Consider the following 20,435-nt stretch of genomic DNA (forward strand, 5'->3'; position numbering starts at 1 on the left):
GCACAGAAGTTGGCAGAGGAACTTCACACTGAAGCTGTTTTCCCACCCATTCAAGAATACAAGAGTCACTGAAGAAGAAGACATTTTGATTACGAGGCACGGGATAATCCCATAAGAGACAGCAAACAACAATTCAAAGTTGAATTCTTTAACCAGGTGCTAGATTGTGCAAGACAGTCAGTTAAAGAACGTTTCATGCAGCTCAAGGAACACAGCAGTATATTTGGGATGTTGTATGATATTCCAAAACTCCTCACTATACCTGAAGAAAACCTACACCAGCAATGCAGGGTACTAGAGAGTGTTGACATATGATGACATGCGCGATATTGATGTGAGTGATTTAGGTGATGAACTGAAACCCCTTTCAAGATACATTTCAGCAGGATCAACTCCAAAGGCTGCTCTGGAATATATGTGCAAAAATAAGATGACCACACTCTTTCCAAATGCTTTTGTTTCTCTGCACATACTTCTAACACTTTCTGTAACAGTTGCAAGTGGAGAATGCAGCTTCTCCAAGCTGAAGATAATAAAAACACATCTACACTCCACAATGACATAGGAGAGGCTGGTCGGCCTTGCAACCATCTCAACAGAGCATGAGCTGGCCCAGATTGTGAACCTTCAGGAAGCAGTTCAAATCTTTGCAAGCAAGGCGGCATGGAAAGCACCACTTTGATTATTCAAACAGATAAAAATGCCAGTGCTTATTATGCAGACAAGAAAAGTTACATTTGCTGTTCAGGCAAATTCGCACAGACACACCTCTAGAACCCCAAGCAGGGGTATTCCATCTGCTACCCAAGATCCATAAACCTGGAAATCCTGGATGCCCCATCATCTCAGGCATTGGCACCCTGACAGTGGGACTGTCTGGCTATGCAGACTCTCTCTTCCACGCGCTAAGCTATCAGCACTCTCAGCTATCTTCGAGACACCACTAACTTCTGAGGAAACTACAATCCATTGGTGATCTTCCAGAAAACACCATCCTGGCCACTATGGATGTAGAAGCCCTCTACAGTCTACACCAACATTCCACACAAAAATGGACTACAAGCCATCAGGAACAGTAACCCCAATAATGTCATGGCAAAACTCGTGGCTGAACTTTGTGACTTTGTCCTCACCGATAACTATTTCACATTTGGGGACAATGTATACCGTCAAATCAGCAGCACTGCTATGGGTACCCGCATGGCCCCACAGTATGCCAACATTTTTTTACGGCTGACTTAGAACAATGCTTACTCAGCTCTCATCCCCTAATGCCCCTACTCTACTAGCACTACATTGATGACATCATCATCATCTGGACCCATGAAAAGAAGCCCTTGAGGAATTCCACCATAATTTCAACAATTTCCACCCCTCAGCCTGGACCAGTCCACACAAGAGATCCACTTCCTGGACACTACAGTACTAATAAGCGATGGTCACAGACACCACCCTATACTGGAAACCCACTGACCGCTATACTTACCTACATGCCTCCAGCTTTCATCCAGACTACATCACATGATGCACTGTCTACAGCCAAGCTCTACGATACAATCGCATTTGCTCCAACCCCTCAGACAGAGACAAACACCTACAAGATCTCTATCAAGCATTCTTACAACTACAATACCCACCTGCTGAAGTGAAGAAACAGATTGACAGAGCCAGAAGAGTACCCAGAAGTCACCTACTACAGGATAGGCCCAACAAAGAAAATAACAGAATGCTACTAGCTGTTACCTTCAGCCCCCAACTAAAACCTCTCCAGCGCATCATCAAGGATCTACAACCTATCCTGAAGGACGATCCATCACTTTCACAGATCTTGAGAGACAGGCCAGTCCTTGCTTACAGACAGCCCCCAAACCTGAAGCAAATACTCACCAGCAACCACACACCATACAACAAAAACACTAACCCAGGAACCTATCCTTGCAACAAAGCAACAAAGCCTCCTATCCTTGCAACAAATCCTCTGTCCACATATCTATTCAGGGGACACCATCATAGGACCTAATCACATCAGCCACACTATCAGAGGCTTGTTCACCTGCACATCTACCAATGTGATATATGCCATCATGTGCCAGCAATGCCCCTTTGCCATGTACATTGGCCAAACCAGACAGTCTCTATGTAAAAGAATAAATGTACACAAATGTACAAGTGGAGAACACTTCAATCTTCCAGGTCACTCGATTACAGACCTAAAAGTCGCAATATTACGACAAAAAAACTTCAAAAACAGATTCCAATGAGAGACTGCTGAATTGTAATTAATTTGCAAATTGGACACGATTAAATTAGGCTTGACTAAAGACTGGGAGTGGATGAGTCATTACACAAAGTAAAACTATTTCCCCATGTTTATTCCCCCCGGCCCAGTTCCTCACATCCTCTTGTCAACTGCTGGAAATGGGCCATTTTGATTACCACTACAAAATTTTTTTTTTCTCTCCTGCTGGTAATAGCTCACCTTAACTGATCACTCTGGTAGGACCCATTGTTTCACGTTCTCTGTGTGTGTGTGTATGTGTATATGTGTGTGTGTGTCACACACACACACACACACACACACACACACACACACCTTCCTACTATATTTTCCACTGCATGCATCTGATGAAGTGGGTTTTAGCCCAGGAAAGTTTATTCTCAAATAAATTTGTTCATCTCTAAGGTGCCACAAGTACTCCTGTTCTTTTTGTGAAAGTTAAGGGTTACTTAAAATTTTTGAACAAGGCATTTTAAGTTGTTAGTTCTCCTTTACCGGGGTAGGTAGCAGAGCAGTACCATGAGAGGCGTAGAACAGGAAGAAGGCAGAAGTGAGACCTTTCAAAGTTTTGGCCCAAGCAAGGGGACATGGGGGTGTCATTTGAGCTCCCCACCACAGGTGCCAAAATGTTGTGGGCCGGCCCCACGTGAGATGATTATTTTTGTGACGCAGACACCTTTCCACTAGGTGGTGGACCGAGAGACCACTACTTCATATCAGATAGCTCAGCAAACACTCAAGATGCTAACAACTTCGGTCTGGACTGACTTGGGCTGAGTTAAAAAAAAAATGTATCCTACAAGAGAAAGGCTCTCATGATCAATTTCTTTTAAAATGAATTAACCTTATTTCCTATAAACGAACACCCATGTGCTCTATTCCTCCTACATTTCCCTCATTCTCTTCACTCTGCTTATGGCTTCTGCTTGGTAGCTCCCATGGTTGCCTTCCCTTAGTCATCTTCATGCCTTTTCTCCTGCCATCCTTTTCACCTGGAACCCCACTGCTGTCCTTCTACACTACATGATCCCCTTCTCTGCATTCAAAAATGTTCCCCAGGAAACACATTTCTACCCTGGAGCTGGATAAAGCCACCTAACAACACTGAATAAAGTTGGAAATTATTTATCAAAACAAGTAAAACAACACAGTCAAGACACTACTTGCCAGAGATGATGTGTTATGAAAGCACTGTCTCTCCTCAAAAGTGGCTCTCTCCTCCTGCTATGTATTGCTGCCCATTGTAAACCATTTCTACTGCCATGTTCTAGCCCTCTGAGGATTTGTTGATAAAATTTAAGAGCCCAGTCATGCAAATTCTACTATGAACAATTAAACCTTACTCGTGCAAAACAGTCATATTGACTGTAATGAGGTTCCTCACATGTAAGGGGTTTCAGATGGGATTCTTAGGTCAAAGTCATTGTCCTAGGGCACTTGGCCTTGAATTTTAGTTTTATTTTACTTTACAAATGCGCTCCCCTCCCCGATTTGTGTCTCAGCTTCTTTTCAGGGAAAACAGCACCACTTCCACCCCACCAGACATACCAGAGCTGAAAGAGGAAGATGGGGGAGGTCATTTGAATGTGTGTTTCTGTCCTCACTTCCCTTTACTTATTCCTCTTTCAGTCTGATGCTTTTTGAAGAAACACCACATATCAAAACAAGGATGTGGTGCTCTGGCTACATCTTGCTACTTCTCTCAGCACCCAGCCCTGAAATCCTTAGTTAGGCAAAACAGCCACTGACACGGGGAAATTCCGGGAATTCTTAAAGCGCTTCTTCTCATCTTCTGCTGAAATCAGTGGGACTGTTGCCTGAATAAAGACTTCAGGAATGGACAAACCTTCCAAGGTACTCAGAATCCAACAGCTCCCTTTGTTTTCAGTGGGCATCAATGTCTCCCACTCCCCTACAGGATAAAATTACTGTACAATGTAGCCTCATCCAAGATTCGGAGTCTGAATTTTACCCAGGGTAAGGAACTGAAGCTTGTTACCAGCTGAGTGGCCTATGTGAAATGAGTTGAGGATCTCAGTCCAATTTCCAGGGGACCAGTGCCCACATCACAAAAACCATGGCCACCCATAGCCACTTGCTGGCAGTCTCAGCAGAGAGGCCAAGGACTGAATAGATTTGGAATTTTAACTATCAGGCTCCCTTTAAAGTTGTTCACTGTAGCTCAGGGTTCAGACTTGCTAGCAAGCCAGCATATGAGGACCTTGCAATGCTGCTGTCCATATCACCTGGTACCTATGCTATGGAAATTATGTCCAGCTTTTTTTGAGTGTTGTACAAATGAAGGCTCTTTTATAGTTAGTATTAGGACATGGGTAGGAAAGAAGGCATATCACTGAAATATTGCTGGAAGGTGTTAGGCCAATCCCAGTTGTTAAACAGTGTGAGCAGGAACAGCTGGGGTTGAGCAATGGAAAACAGTTTCTCTAAAGCACCTTTAATTTGCAAGTACAGGTCTGCATAATTAACCCCTGGAAAATGGCTGCTCCTGCAAGTCCTAAGGTAAAATGTTCAGATGTTTTAGGAGCCTAAGTCTCATTGTGACACATTCAGAACTCAGTGGAAAACCCTTTTCTCCCTATAGTTCTTCAAACGGTTAGTCATGTCCACTTACACACCCCAACACTCAGCCAGCCACCCGCACACTCTACCTATTCAAATTTTCCTCCTGCACAAGGATGAAGATCAGATTTTTTTTTTAAGTGACTTTGGATATTCTCAGATATGACAATGATAAGTGTTTTGCAGGAACTAGACAGTATATTTCATACTTTACCAATATTGTGCAATATTTAGCATACATTTAAAACATCTCAGAAAACAAGAATCCCACAATTGTGTTATGCAGAGAGATGCAATTTTATTTACATCTAGTCTCAGGACTAGCGTATGACATGGAAGGCTGTATTCTTCTGAGGTAGCTACCAAAATTCATCAGTAACAAAGGAGCTACAAATCCAATTTCTGGTTGAGTTTTCATTATTTAAAACAAACCAACAAAAAAACAAATTAAACCATCCCAAAGAACGCCCCCCCAACACGTTAAAAGGTTTAGAAAGGAGTTTCATGATACTGTTGAAGAGCCACAGTTTAAGCCTAAAATGTATATAGGGTAAAAATGATCTAAACTTATTTAAAGCACACTGATACCAAGCCTCTAATGTCAGGATTTATCTAGGGCTCACCATGTGTCAAAAGCTGTGTGACTGTGGCCCTGCAATTATACTTCTAAGCACCATCTCAAAGACCTAAAGATAAGTATTCTATTCCAGTGTTTTTCCTAAAATGAGAAGTTTGAGGAGAAATGCTATCCAAACACAGCCCTATCTGCAGGACCCTGACACCTCAGAATGAAGAACTTTGCCAGGCTGATTTGCTTATTTACATTTTGGCTGCCACACTAGCAGATGTCATTCAGCCAGATATCCTTCCCCTCCAGCTAGAAAAGAGACATCAAGAGTTGTTTCAGCACACTAAAAGGAACTAGCTTAAATGTGTACTAAGGAAGCAAATTTTTATCTATGTTTGCCCATTTCCATTCTACCAACAATGCCAGCATTGATGGCTTGTCTCCTCCTCCTACAAAGATCCATGCTTTCCTCTGCTGTGCCTTATGCACGGAACTGATCTTCCAGTTTTTACCCTCTCTGCTACGCCAACTTTCTGCCCCTGACACCTACAAGAATTCCCCAAGGATGGCGAAAGGCTGATGGGCAGTTGGGAAAGCTGATATTTATAAAATACAAAACAGAATAAGTGCATGTATGTATATGCAAGACATATCTGTCCTCTCCCCCCTCCTTTGTAAAATGACAAGCAACACAGATGCTCTTTGTTTGCGCAGCATCACACATAATATGGCCCTGATCCTCTGGGTGTTACTGTAATAAGTATTTAATAGTAAAAATGCTACCCAAGATCTCACTACATGCAAAGGGTCTGCTAGCCTTTTATAAACCTTCCAAAAGAGCCTTTACACAGAGTTAGTGACCAATGAGGAGATGCCACATTCTTTAGGATGTCATGGCACTATGCATTGCCAATTAAAGGCTATGTTGTGACTCTTATCCTAATGTCTATATTCTCACTCAGCCGGGTCTCACTGGGTCTCAACTATGCTTACTATGGTGTCCTGGGTGTCAGCCATACATGGGCACAGAAAGATTTGTGAAAGATTTACACAGAGTGCCTGACTGAGAATGTTGGATATGTTCACAAGGATAATTTTATGGCCATACAAGGTGTCTAGAATCCAACAGGTGGTATTCATTCTGCCAAATGAGGTGGTACAGGGGGGAGAATATTTCCATCATTCATACTTCCCTTTCCAGACATGGCAAAGCAGCACACTCAGAAATGAAATCTACAAATCTGAATCATATAAAATATTATGCAGAGCAAGGTGATTTTTTTGGTTCTGTTCAATATAATATTTTCTGTTTCTTCTGATGTTGAGATTAATCAAACCATTTATCAGTGGGATTAGGAAAGAGGAGGGGGATATTAGGAAAGCAAATGAACCAAAGGAACTACAAGAGAGCCGAATGGCCAAGGGAAGGCGTAAGGCTACATTCCTCTTCATTAAGTAGGCACACTGGACTGCAGGTAACTTTTACTCTCGGTAATTTTTTAAAAGAGGTAATGTTTTTAATGGAGGAGTTCAGTGGAATATTGTTAAGACTGCTGTCCAGTGGAGAAATTAAACACAGCTATTACTGACGGAGGCATAATGGGGGGAGAATTTTCTTAGCACGTCAGGAAGAACTGCAATCCAAGAACCATGACTGTCCCACTGAGATGATGCATAGCTCAGATCCTGAGCAATTCCACCATTTTATAAAAGATGTTACTAGTTAGCAAAGTGTCTTTTCACTGTCTGTACAACTACCCTGCATGCACCTACCTCCATTCTCTAATAATTTACTTATACTTACTACATACTTCACACTTAAAATAATGTTTGCTTATATTTTTAATTGTACAATGTACGGATCTGATCCTACAGCCCTCATCCACATAAGTAGTCAATAGAACTATTCACTCATGAACATGGGCTTGATGAAATGGATTCTTGTATTTCAGTAATTATCATGGTTCTGTGTAGAAATTAATCTATGACCTGATGTAGGACTAAAGGGGTTGCTACATGTGAAAGACAAATATTCAAATAGAGGATTGGAGAGGTTAATATTGTCCTGGGGCAATGGTATTGACACCCTGTCTACCTCTGTCTGACCAAAAAGAGAATTATCATTAATTCCTCTCATGGTCTTTAAGTACAGTACCTCCAGAAGAATGTTATGACCTTCCCTTATGAGTGCTACAAGAAGACTTCTGAGAATAGACCTCCTCAATCTAGCAGAAAAAGTTATAACAAGATCCAATGTCTTGGAAGCTGAAGACAAACAGTGAGAGTGGATTCTCCAGTGCTTGAAGTCTTTAAATGAAGGTTGGGTGTCTTCTTACAGGCATGCTCAAACACAACCAGCAGTTATGGACTTAATGCAGGAATTCTTTGGAGAAAGTCTATGGTTTGTATTATTCAGGTGGTCTGACTGGATGATCCTAATAACCCCTCCGCCTGCCTCCCTCACCACCCCCCGGCCTTAAAATATATGAATTTTCTGAACATTTCCTTCAAGGTTTACTTTAAGTAATTCCTTCCTGATTTAGCAACCTTTGATATCTCATGCTTAAATGGCAACTCTTTAATATGCACCTCAAGCTTCAGAAAGAAACATTTTGTAATTTCAGACTGCAAGAGCCATTGCCTGTTACTTCCCCCATATCAAAGACAGCAATCTTCAAGATGCATGTTTGAAGAGCATATATGGTTGATCAGGATGTACAATCTGTACAGCCCTATGCCCCAAGTAGTGATCACTCAAAACTAAAACCACAAAAGGATGAGCAGTGACCAATTTTCTAAGTATTATCTACCTTTTTATAGAAAAACTGAGGAACAGCGAGGCAAAGAACTAAATTTCTTAAAATAGCTGTTAATTTTTGGATGGCCAGTTTGAGACAAATTAGGATCAGATATTCAGAGCCAACGAGCAACTGCAGCTTGTATGCACTTCAACTGCACATGAGTATGCTGTGTTCCCCTGAAGATAAGGCCCCACCTATCAAGTTGGACACCCAAAAATGGAGTTACCCAAATTATTTGACACTCTGGCAAGTTCGTAACAAATCTAGGAAGAGAACTCAGGTTTCCTAGCTTCATAGTCACTGCATCAAGCTGCCTCCTATCACTAGAGGGGGTGAAGCACCAAATGAATCCAAAATCCAGGGCCAATCCTTTCCCCATCAAAGGCAGAGATTTTGGCCACTGGATGCAATAGGAGCAGAACTGAGTCCACACTTAAACACAGGCTTACTTCACTGTATGAAGCCACAGCTGATTGTTTGAGACTTATACTGAAGGAATAAAACTCAGTTTCAAATATGAAACTGGTTTCTGAAGTGCCCCATTTCTGCAAATTTCCTGACTACATCTGCACTCTGAAAAACATGACTTCATTTCACAGTGCTGTCACGATTTAGAAAAAAATGAATGACATCCACATTTGTTGGTAAATTGTTTAGCCAACATAATGAGTTAAATCTATTTTTTCTTTAATGTGAAATACACTATTGGTGGTCTTTACTGAGAAAAAAATATTTTTTCTCAACCTTCTCTTCTATAAAAACAACAAAAGTGTTCTCAAAACAAAGTAAATTTACTAAGGTAAAGTAATTTTTTTTGTTGTTGTTTCCCTACAACTACAGAAACAACTGTGCTTTAAAATGTGTCTAAGCAGGAGAGATACTTGACATTTTGACTGCACAAGAGTTAAATTTGTAGGATGTACTAGCACATGAATGAAAGTCTTACAATTTCAGTAAACCTCAACAACTTGGGTGAGCACAATCCTCAAGAATGGGGATTTGATTACTCAGATGTACACAGACCCTGACTTGCTTGAATCAGGCCATTTGTACAAGCATCTAGCTTGAAATCTAAAGATGTTGTATCATACAACACAGGCCAATGTACCATGTCACCATACCAGAATGGGTTCCTAAAATTTGTATTTATTAAACCAATACACACATTGAATCAGCATCTCTTCTGTTGTTTCAAATGAATATAAAAAGCAGGTAATTCTTTAAATTGATGGCCGTTGAATAGCTACTCTATTATTTGGCCTTAATTAGCCAAATTTCTTGTTTTTAATTTCATCTTACACTTCATGGTTCCTCAGTCATCATCTTGCTGATTTCTTTTCTGTCAAGGAAACAGGAAAATTCATATCAGTGTTAGATACACTTATCTTAAACAAGGCACCAACCTAACATTACATATATTTTCCAAAGACTGACACTGGGATGCGGCAGATTCTGTTCCCTATTGGAAACCACCACAGGTTTTTATTTACAATAGGGAACAAAATCTGTCACATCCCAATGTCAACCAATACAAATGCTCCCCTAAATAAGAACTCTGGAAAACTGAGAATTACAGCCAGGGTAATACCAACATTCACCATCAAAGAAAAAACTGACCACATAGGTGCATCTTGCATTGGATCCTGAAACTGGAAAGTCTCTAGGTGTGACAAGCTGCTGGTTGTACCACCCTGCAAAGCAGATGACCTACCACTAAGAGTCTAGGTTTTCATAAGGCTCATCACTATCTATCTAGGCAGCTTGATGCAAAACTTCCCTATGTGACTTTCACACGAGAAATACACAGATCTCAGCAATAGGTGCACCACAAAAACCTATACAGATTAGATAGTGTTCCCATCAGCCACTGCCTGAGCGAGAGATCCTGAATGTTAGCTTGCTGAAGATAGTACATTAATCGGATTAATGGGCTTGGCTTGTTGCTTAGGCTTTGGGGAAGGCTGCACTTGCAAATTTTTCATAATGCACCCCCCTCCCACTCAGAGGAACACATATTAAAGGTTTTCTTCTGGCCCTGGGACAATGCAATCTATTTTCCTCTTAACTCTTTTTAGGGCACCTTATGATGAGACGGCAATGGGTTCTGCAGTCCCTCTAGCAAGCTTCTCAGCTAGCAGCTGAAAATGCCTGCATCATAGGCTAGTGCAACAAGTTTTGGATAAGCCTCAATATCATGGATTCAAAATGCAAATTCTGATCCTTCTAGCTCATAGCTGAACTTCACAATACATATTACTAGCAGACAAGAGAGTCACTGTTAGGTCATTACCACAGCCCCTAACACTGCCAGCCTCCTGTGAACGTTTCTGAGAACTGAAGTTATTTCATTTTACACTCCTATACAATCAGGACCTGCAAAGTTGCATAGCTGGAAAGGTGACTTCAGGTACTAATAATTAGTTTTGGTTTGAGCATAAGAAGATCGTGCTCTTCAAAACCTCACTATAAAGTGCCACTCAACTCATGGATCCTCGAGTATATTTCTCTACCGAGAGGATTCACCAAAACAGAAATTTTTAGCTACATTTTTGTTAATGAGACTTCAGAGTACACCATACTGAGGGCCTATTTATCCCTAATACTGTGCCCAAGGGCCAATGAGTAATTAACCTTCATTAGAAGGTCAGAACAGAGATTCATTCAAACCCTGATAGTGTGGGCTGCCTGCCTGAGGACTAGAGTACAAGTTGGCTAATGAGCAGTGCTAGTCAGGAATTTTCCATCAAAAAAGTATTTTAAGGATAACTGTTGATGACTAATATTGAGGATACTTGGAGTTTTATAGATGGCTGATGGCAAACAAATCCTTGGGCTTTACCTGCCTGCAAAATCTCGGAGACAGAGCATTAGATCTTTCACTATTGGTAAGGAAGAAAGGAAGAGATTTGTGCTGGTACAAAAGGAGTATAATTAGAAGTAATAGGATGAAATTGAAAAGGGGGAAGTTACAATGGATGTAAAAAGATTTCTGATAGCAAGTACTATTAGACTGTGGAATAGTCTTCCAATGGAAGTGGGGAACATTGCAAACTAGACTGGAAAAAGCACCAATTTGCTTTTATTATATATAATCATCCAGAGAATAGAGACAATCTTTGCCCTGAAGGACTTCAGTCTAAGACAAATAACATGTAAAAAGTGAATCTCACAGCACGTGGCACTGTTCTGAAGCCTGTAATTTGGATCATTTGTGTTGACCTACAAAGTTGTGAGTGGTTGGCAGTTTGACCACGTGAGAGACTGCTGCTGCATAGAGCACTACTCTTGGTTAAAATCTTTCAAACTGCCTAAAGTGGTTGAAAGGAGGAAAAAAGATCATTTCAGCCTATGAACATGTCATGTATATTTGTTGAAAAAAGAACTGAGAAATTAAGTTTGCTTGAAGTAAAAACTGCTTAAAGTGTTTAAAACTTCTTGTGACATTACAATATTCTTTTGGTATTAAACAAATTAAGCTTTTTAGCTTTCAGCCATTCAAATAGCACATTTCCACTTAGCCTATATTTATCTTTCAACAAAAAAGTGCGCATGTGTTCCAGTAACATTTTCATATTCTATATTATGCAGTAGCTTTGCCTAAAGTAAGGTAATAATAAAGTGACAGTTTGTTCTTGGTTATTACAAGTAAAAACAATAAATCAGTCCAACAATACACACACATACACACACCTCTCTCTCTCTCTTAAAAAAAAAAATCTTTATTTTACAAGCCGAATGCTGTAATCCTTTTATATCAGAATACCATAATTCTATGTGCTTTAGTACACCTGTTTTACAGACTCCATGGTCAGAAATCCCTCCATTGCAGTTTGCTTACCAGTTTGAGAAAATCAACTAGTTTGTGAACATCTTCTCCAGTAGAAAGATCTACAAAGTCCTTTGGCAATCGGTAGCTCAGATAAGGGCTAGGCTGGACGGTCACTTCGCTGTTTGTACAGCGGAATGCTGGATAGTCCTTAGAGAAAGACAGGTTAAAAAAAACCTTAAAGTGTCTAACTACAATTAAACACATTCATTTTTTTCAACTACTGGTAACACCGTTTCAATTGCTCTGGTATTGAGTTTATTCAGTATACTAAAAATGGAATCATCACAGAGTGACACTGGTCCTTTAAAATGAAGCTGCCTCCTGGTTCATCTTACAAGAGGTCACCTGGGCCCTAGAGGTGTCATAAACAGATAGCTAAGGGTTAATGTTCTTTTACCTGTAAAGGGTTAACACAGGGAACCAAACACCTGACCAATCAGGAAACAAGACTTTTTCAAATCTGGGTGGAGGGAAGTTTTGGGTGTGAGTTCTTTGTCTTGGGTCTGACCCTCTCGGCTCTGAGAGTGATTTTTCTATCTCCAGGCTTTCTAATCTTCTGTTTCCAAGTTGTAAGTACAAGAATAGTAAGACAATAGGTTTATATTGTTTTTCTGTATTTACATGTGTGTAGTTGCTGGATTGTATTCTTTTTGGATAAGGCTGTTTATTCATTTTTTTCCTTTAAGCAATTGATCCTGTATATTGTCACCTTTTTACAGAGATATTTTATGTCCTTTTTCTTTCTTTTTATATAAAGCTTTCTTTTTAAGACCTGTTGGAGTTTTTCTTTAGTGGGGACTCCAGGGAATTGAGTCTGCAGCTCACCAGGGAATTGGTGGGAGGAAGAAGTCAGGGGGAAAATCTCTTTGTGTTAGATTTACTAAGCCTGACTTTGCATACCCTCTGGGTGAGGGGGAAAAGAGATTAGCTCTCTCAGTACTTGTGTTTCCAGGACTGGAAACAGGGAGGGTAGAATCCCTTTGTTTAGATTCACGGAGCTTGCTTCTGTGTATCTCTCCAGGAACCCACGGAGGGAACACCTGGAGGGGAAAGGGAAATGGTTTATTCCCCTTTGTTGTGAGACTCAAGGAATCTGAGTCCTGGGGTCCCCCAGGGAAGGTTTTGGGGAGATCACAGTGAGCTAGGCACTGTATAATTCCTGTCTGGTGGCAGCAATTACCAGGTCCAAGCTGGTAACTAAGCTTGGAGGTTTTCATGCTAACACCCATATTTTGGACGCTAAGGTCCAGATCTGGGAAAAAATGTTATGACAAGAGGGGAGAGAGACCTGGTGAGTCTGAGCTACCCGAGAGCCTGACAACAGTGAATCAGTCAGCAAAATGGGTGGATGAGAACGGCCTGGTCCAGTGGGGGAAAAGGGCAGGTGAGAGCTGCCTGTTGCTGACTGGAAGAGGTCTCCGTGGAAAAGCACAGACAGCAGAAAGCTCTCTGCAGGTTCTCCATGAAAAGAGGGAAGAATTATCACAGAAGCCAGAGCAATAGAGGGAGATACCTGCTGGCTTTCTGAGCCAGAGAGCTGAAGCCAGAGGACCAGCGAGGGCTAAAATCTGGGAGTGAGAGACACTGAGGCTAGACTTGGTGTTGTCTGTACTGTTTGGACTATGCTAGAGAAATGGACAATGTTTAGGGACTTTTGTAAAGGACTATTTTGCACTATGTTTTTATAATAAACGGGCCCCCTGGAGCGCTACACTGGGGCAAGAAAGCTTCCAATGGAGCTACTGGGGACTCTGATAGGGAAACTGAGGCAGGTGCAACTATTGTGTCATGGCCTGCTACAGGAGGGCATTCCAGGTGGGGATTGCCCCATGACAGGAGCTTTCACAGATACTAGGGTTTCCTATTAAAAAAAAAAAAACTTCTGACCACTTATGGGTGGAAATTAAAATGCTGTTAAATATTTAGATCTCTCCACACCTCAAGCCTCTAATCGGACACTCACTATTTTAATACTATTGATACAGTATTGATTAAGTAAATAAGAAGTAACAGTGCCATAATGATTGGGCTTCCCCTCTGACAGTGAACTTTAGAAAAGGCTGTTGGGTCTTCAGCTAAAAAGCCTATCTGAACACCAGGATCAAGCATATAATTTCTAGCATCAAGAGTCTTAAATCCCCCTTCAGTAAGGGCTTCCGATTTAAATCCATATTTACAAGTAAAATCCTGCCAAAGTTAAGGTCAAGACTTAGGCAGCAAATATTTGTTGAAACCAAAATATTTTTTTTAAGCTTCCACTGCTAGCCCTAAGTTCCGGGTAGCCCCATCTCCCTTTTAGTTTCACAAACAGTGATATGTAACTTTATAGCAGTGGTTCTCAGCCAGGGGTCCAAGGCCCCTGGAGGGCCATGAGCAGGTTTCAGGGGGTCCGCCAAGCAGGGCCGGCATTAGACTTGCTGGGGCCAAGGGCAGAAAGCTGAAGCCCCACCGCATGGGGTTGAAGCCCAGAGGCCTGAGCCCCTCCACCCAGGGCTGAAACCTGGGCAACTCAGCTTCATGGGGCCCCCTATGGTGTGGGGCTCTGGGCAGTTGCCCTGCTTGCTGCTCTCTAACGCTGGTCCTTGCTTTTATATGCAGAAAGACAGTTGTTGTGGCAGAAGGGGGCTGTGGAGTTTTTAACAGGATGTTGGGGGGCCTCAGAAAGGAAAAGGTTGAGAACCCCAGCCTTATAGCATGGTCAATCTTCAAAGTGCTCTATGAGTGGCATGAGAGGTAAGTAAGTTTCCTCATTTTACACATGGAGGCAAAGAGATCCAGCAATTTTACACAGAATCAGTAGACTTAGTTGCTGAGCTGGAATTAGAACAAGATAAGCCATTCTACTTCTCATTCCAGTTTACACTAGGAAGCTGCACAAAACATCTGGTTTGCACACATGTAAGATAAGTGAAGCCCCTCAAAATTGACTAATAGCTAAACCACATCTCCTTGGACATAACACACACTGAATTATTCAGGTAATAAACAAAAGGACAGAGCTGCTCTCAAATCTTTTCATATCATGTGGGCTACAACTTAATGTCTTGTGCACCACCACACAGTCCACCTATCTCCACTTCATTTGCAGTTTCTTTGTAGCATCTAGAGCAATTGCTCCCATATAAGGGTAAGCTAAGGAAAGCATAATGTGTTCTGACATTTTCTAATGTTTAGCAGCTAGAAAGAGGCGGTTACTTACCTGTAATTGGAGGCTCTTCAAGACGTGTAGTCCCTATCTGTATTCCACCAAGGATTACACATGCACCTGGAGTTGGAGATTTTGAAAGTAATGTCTGTTGGTCCACGCATGCGCCCGGGCTTGCCTGGTGCTTCCATCCAAGGCGATAAAAGGCATGGCGGACCAACCACATCTCCAGTTTCTTCTCCACTGCGAATCTGGCAGATCCACAGCAGAGGGGAAGGAGGATGGGGAGTGGAATACTGATAGGGACTACATATCTTGAAAAACCTCCAGTTACAGGTAAGTAACCTCCTCTTCTTTGAGTGATGGTCCCTATTGTATTCCACTGAGGGTGATTAACAAGCAATACCTAATTTGGAGGAAGGTGACAGGATGAGGATGGAATAGTAGTGCGGAGGAAGCATCTGCTGCCGAGTCCTGCCTAGTGTGCAGTGAAGGTGTGTACGGAAATCCAGCTGGCTGCTTTACATATGTCAATGAGTGGCACGTTCTGAAGGGAGGCCGTATCCCTGTAGGGGGAGGTAGACTCGATAGTTGGTAGCAAAATTTAATACAACCTGAAATCCATTTGGAGATTCAATGGGTGGAGATGCCCTGCCCCTTGAGTGTCTGTGCTATCACAACAAACACAGTGTAGGGGACTTCCTGAAGGGTTTCGTTCTCTGAGGTAGAACACCAAAGCTCAGCAAACACTGAGGGAGTGAAGTCAACACTCCTTTGCAGATGCATGTGGTTTTCGGAAGAAAACAGGTTGATGAATGGCTTGACTAATGTGAAATTGTGAAACCTTTTTTGGTAAGAACTCAGGATGTAGTCATAGGAAGACTATCTTTGTGGACAACTGAAAGGTGGGTCTGCCATCATGGCTCCAGTTCGCCAACTCTTCTCGCTGAGGCAATAGTAACAAGGAAGGTGACTTTCATGGAAAGGAGGGCCAGAGCATGATGTTAAGAGTTTGAAGGGCGGCTTCGTTAGCACAGAGGAACAAGATTCGGGTTCCATTGAGGTACTATATGTTGGACAGGTGGGAAGATTCTGGTAACCCTTTTCCAGAAGCTGGTGGTTAGTGGGTGTGTGAAGATAGAGGAACCCTCCACTGGAGGGTGGAATGCACTAATTGCTGCCAGGTATACTTTCAGAGAGTTGACAGTGAGACCTGATGACCTCAATGACAGAAAGTAGTCCAGTATGAGAGGGATCCCTGCTGATTCTGATGAAAAACTTTTTCATTGAGCCCAGGATGAAAAATGTTGCCACGCAGCCCGGTAACAACATCTGCTGGAGTCTTTCCTGATGCTAGAAAGGATTTTCTGTACCACCGAAGAGCATGTTAGCTTTAAGGCAGATGCCCATCCAAATACCATGCTCAGAGGCATAGTGCATGTGGACTGGGATATCTGATCTTGCTTTTGCATTGGGACAACAGAACTGGATGGCTGGGGATGGGAACTGATGGGTTGGATGACATGCAGAGAAGGTTGGGGAACCAGAATTGTCTGATCCAGTAGGGGGTGATCGGAATTACTGTTACTTTGTCTTGTGGAGTACTCAAGGTAGGACTGGTAGTGGAAGAAATGCGTAGCTAAATTGGTCTGACCAAGGGAGTGGTAAGGCGTTGTCCTGAGAGCAGTGGACGAGGGCTCCCCTGGAGCAGTACATTGTGCATTTGCTGCTCCCCAGTGAGGTGAACAGGTCTGTGGTTAGGCTCCTACACTGAGCAAGATGTACTGTATTACCGAATTGTGAACTTCCCACTTGTGGTCAATCACAAAATGTCTGATGACTGAATCCACACATACATTCTGTGTCCCAGGAAGAAAGGCTACACATAGGAGAATTTGGTGGTTGATGTTCCAAGTCCAGAGATTGGTTGCCTCTGTGCATAGCGTGGACAGTCTCATTCCTCCACGTTTGTTGATGGAAAACACAGTGGTGGTGGTAGTGACATGATGAGAACACAGTGGGAGTGAATGAAGGCATGTTATTCTGACAGCTCGGAGTTCAAGGATGTTTAAGTGCATCCTGGATTCTCTGGGAGTCTCCTCAACCCATCAAGGATGCATCAGTGATAATCTTCTCTGGGGAGGAGGGAAGAAAGGGAACTCCCACGTATATACAATGTGTGTCCAACTGTCATTGAAGGGATGATAGTACCATGGTGGGGACTGTCAGCATAGAGGCCATGGGGTGGCAGCTTGGCAGGTAAACGGACTGGAGCCATGACTGAAGGTATCAAAGGTGGAGTCGTGCAAAGGGGGTCACACATGTACGTGAAGCCATGTGACTGAGGACGGACCGACAAATCCTGGCTGAAATATGTGGGTAGCTCATGATGCGAGCTATGATGTTGCTTAACACTTGGAACCTGTCTGCTAGTAAACAGACTCATGCCATGACCGAACTGATGGTAATCACTATGAAGTCCAAAAACTATATGGGGTCTAGGATCAATTTCTTGATGCTGACTCTGAGTGATGAGAGAAAGTTGAGCAACATGGAGGTTGATGCCTTGATTGCACGGCTAGAAGTCAGTTGTCAAGACATGGAAACACAAGGACACCATGTTATGACGTAAAAGATCTTGGTGAAGACCCTGGGAGCAGTGGCTATCCCGAAGGAGAGCACCCTGTGCTGGAAATGATGGGTGCCCACTGTGAATCTCAAACATCTGTGGAGCGGATGGATATCTATGTGAAAATAAGCATCCTTCATATTGAGAGCTGCAAACCATATGCCTTTCTCCAAGGACAGAATAACTGGGGAGTTTCAGTGGGAGTTTCCAGGGGGAGGTTACAGGGGAGACCAAGGCAGAGGAACCAGGAAGGCAGACTAGGGAAGAGGCAGGGGTCTGCCAGCAGCCCAACACTTGTTGGTGGCCTGCGGTGCGATGGGAGGCGTGGATTGCCAGGCACAGAGTTGGAGCGCTACGATGGAGGCGGAGGTAGCAGGTGCAGACACACCGAGGATGACCGGATGCGGTAGCTGCGGCATGTACATGGTCCTAGAGGGAGCACCTGAAAGGAGTTTCATCTGCATGAAGTGCCGCCTGATAGAGCTGCTGGAGGAAAAGGTAAGGGGACTGGAGATGCAGGTGGAAACTCTGGCTGAGTTTAGAAGGGGATTTGAGCAGATGATGGAACACAGACATAATGAGGCACAGGGGACAAGCTCAGACGAGCGGATAGAAGCAGGACCAAAGGACTCTGAGGAGGGGCTGCTGGGTGAGGAAAGTGGACGGTGCAAGCATGTGACTAGGAGAACCAGGCAGAGGAAAAGACGGGCCAGCGATGGAGAAATAGAACTCAGGAACAGGTTTGCAGAGTTGGGAAATGAAGATGGAGCACAGCAGGCTGCTGAAGGACAAAGGGCGAGGAAGAAGAGGCGAGCAGCTAGTCCTGCAGAAGGAGGGGAGGAGTCGATGGAGGCGACACCAAGTACGAGCCATAGGAGGGTTGTAAGGGTGAATACAAATCAAAAGGAATTGCGACCACCTGCTGTGGGGGATAGACCGCAGAATCGCACTGTCGCCAGGAAAAGGCAAGTCTACGTGATTGGAGACTCTTTACTGAGAAGAGTAGAAAGGCCTGTAACTAGACCTGATCGGGAGAACAGAAGGGTGTGCTGTCTGCCAGGGGCTAAGATACAGGATGTGGACCTGAGGCTGAATACGATCTTAGCGGGAGCGGGTAAGAATCCGTTGATTATCCTTCATGTGGGAACGAATGACACGGCTAGTTACTCGCTGGACTGTATCAAGGAGGACTATGCCAGACTGGGGAAGAGGCTCAAAGACATCGAGGCTCAGGTGATCTTCAGTGGGATTCTGCCGGTTCCTAGAGCGGGGCGACGAAGGAGTGACAAGATTATGGCGATCAACAGATGGCTTAGGGAGTGGTGTTATAAGGAGGGCTTTGGGATGTACGGTCACTGGGAAGCGTTTACGGATAGACAACTGTTCGCTCAGGATGGACTTCATCTAAGCAAGGAGGGAAATAGAATTCTAGGATGGAGGCTCGCCGACCTCATCAAGAGAGCTTTAAACTAGGAAGTTGGGGGAGATGGTTGGGAGATGTTCGGGAGATCTCCACGCCGGAATATAACCTGGAGAGGAAAGTAAACAAAGTGAGAGGGGATACCCTTGCGGTCCCAAGATTTGATCCAAGGAGGAATAGTGGAGTAGAAACCAGAGTAACGGGTGATGCTGGTGGTAAAAGGTCTCTGCACGACGGGGGAAAGAATGTCACTGATGCCAAAGGCCGAAAATTAAAAGGTCTGTACACTAATGCGAGGAGCCTAGGCAACAAGATGGAGGAACTGGAGTTACTGGTGCAGGAAGTGAAACCGGATATTATAGGGATAACTGAAACCTGGTGGAATAGTACTCATGACTGGAGCATGGGTATTGAAGGCTATGTGCTGTTTAGAAAAGACAGGAAGAAAGGCAAAGGTGGTGGAGTAGCCTTGTACATCAATGATGAAATTGACTGTAGCGAAATAAGAAGCGATGGAATGGATAAGACAGAGTCTGTCTGGGCGAAAATCACACTGGGTAAAAAAGCAACTAGAGCTTCCCCTGAGATAGTGCTTGGAGTGTGCTACAGACCGCCGGGATCGGATTGGGATATGGATAGAGACCTCTTTAATGTCTTTAATGAAGTAAACACAAAGGGGAAATGTGTGATTATGGGGGACTTCAACTTCCCGGATATAGACTGGAGGACGAGTACTTGCAAGAATAATAGCGGTCAGATTTTTCTGGATGTGATAGCGGATGGATTTCTTCATCAAGTAGTTAAAGTACCTACGAGAGGAGATGCCATTTTAGATTTGGTGTTGGTGAGCAGCGAGGACCTCGTAGAAGAAATGGTGGTAGGGGACAACCTTGGTTTGAGTGATCATGAGCTGATTCAGTTCAAACTAGATGGAAGGATAAACAAATGTAGATCTGGGATTAGGGTTTTTGACTTCTCGAGGGCTAATTTTAAAGAGTTAAGTAAATTAGTTAGGGAAGTGGATTGGACTGAGGAATTAGTGGATTTAAATGCGGAGGAGGCCTGGAATTACTTTAAGTCGCAGCTGCGGAGACTGTCGGAAGCCTGCATCCTGAGAAAGGGGGAAAAAAACCATGGGCAAGAATTGTAGGCCAAACTGGATGAGCAAGCAACTCAGAGAGGGGA

The 20,435-nt window shown here is 43.2% G+C and overlaps 1 protein-coding gene across 1 annotated transcript in view; it reads right to left on the reverse strand.

Moving 5' to 3' along the window:
* Positions 1 to 5,131: 5,131 nt before the first annotated feature.
* Positions 5,132 to 20,435, reverse strand: part of CDC123 (cell division cycle 123) — a 94,306-nt gene continuing 79,002 nt past the window's right edge. The window contains exons 12-13 of the mRNA XM_030568492.1: positions 12,066 to 12,203; positions 5,132 to 9,566 (exon numbers count right to left, since the gene is read on the reverse strand). Of these exons, the coding sequence (XP_030424352.1) occupies positions 9,540 to 9,566; positions 12,066 to 12,203 (165 nt within the window). The 3' untranslated portion in view covers positions 5,132 to 9,539. The remainder of the gene's footprint in view (positions 9,567 to 12,065; positions 12,204 to 20,435) is intronic.

Source organism: Gopherus evgoodei, chromosome 1 (assembly GCF_007399415.2).
Source record: "Gopherus evgoodei ecotype Sinaloan lineage chromosome 1, rGopEvg1_v1.p, whole genome shotgun sequence".
Lineage (NCBI taxonomy): Eukaryota > Metazoa > Chordata > Testudines > Testudinidae > Gopherus > Gopherus evgoodei.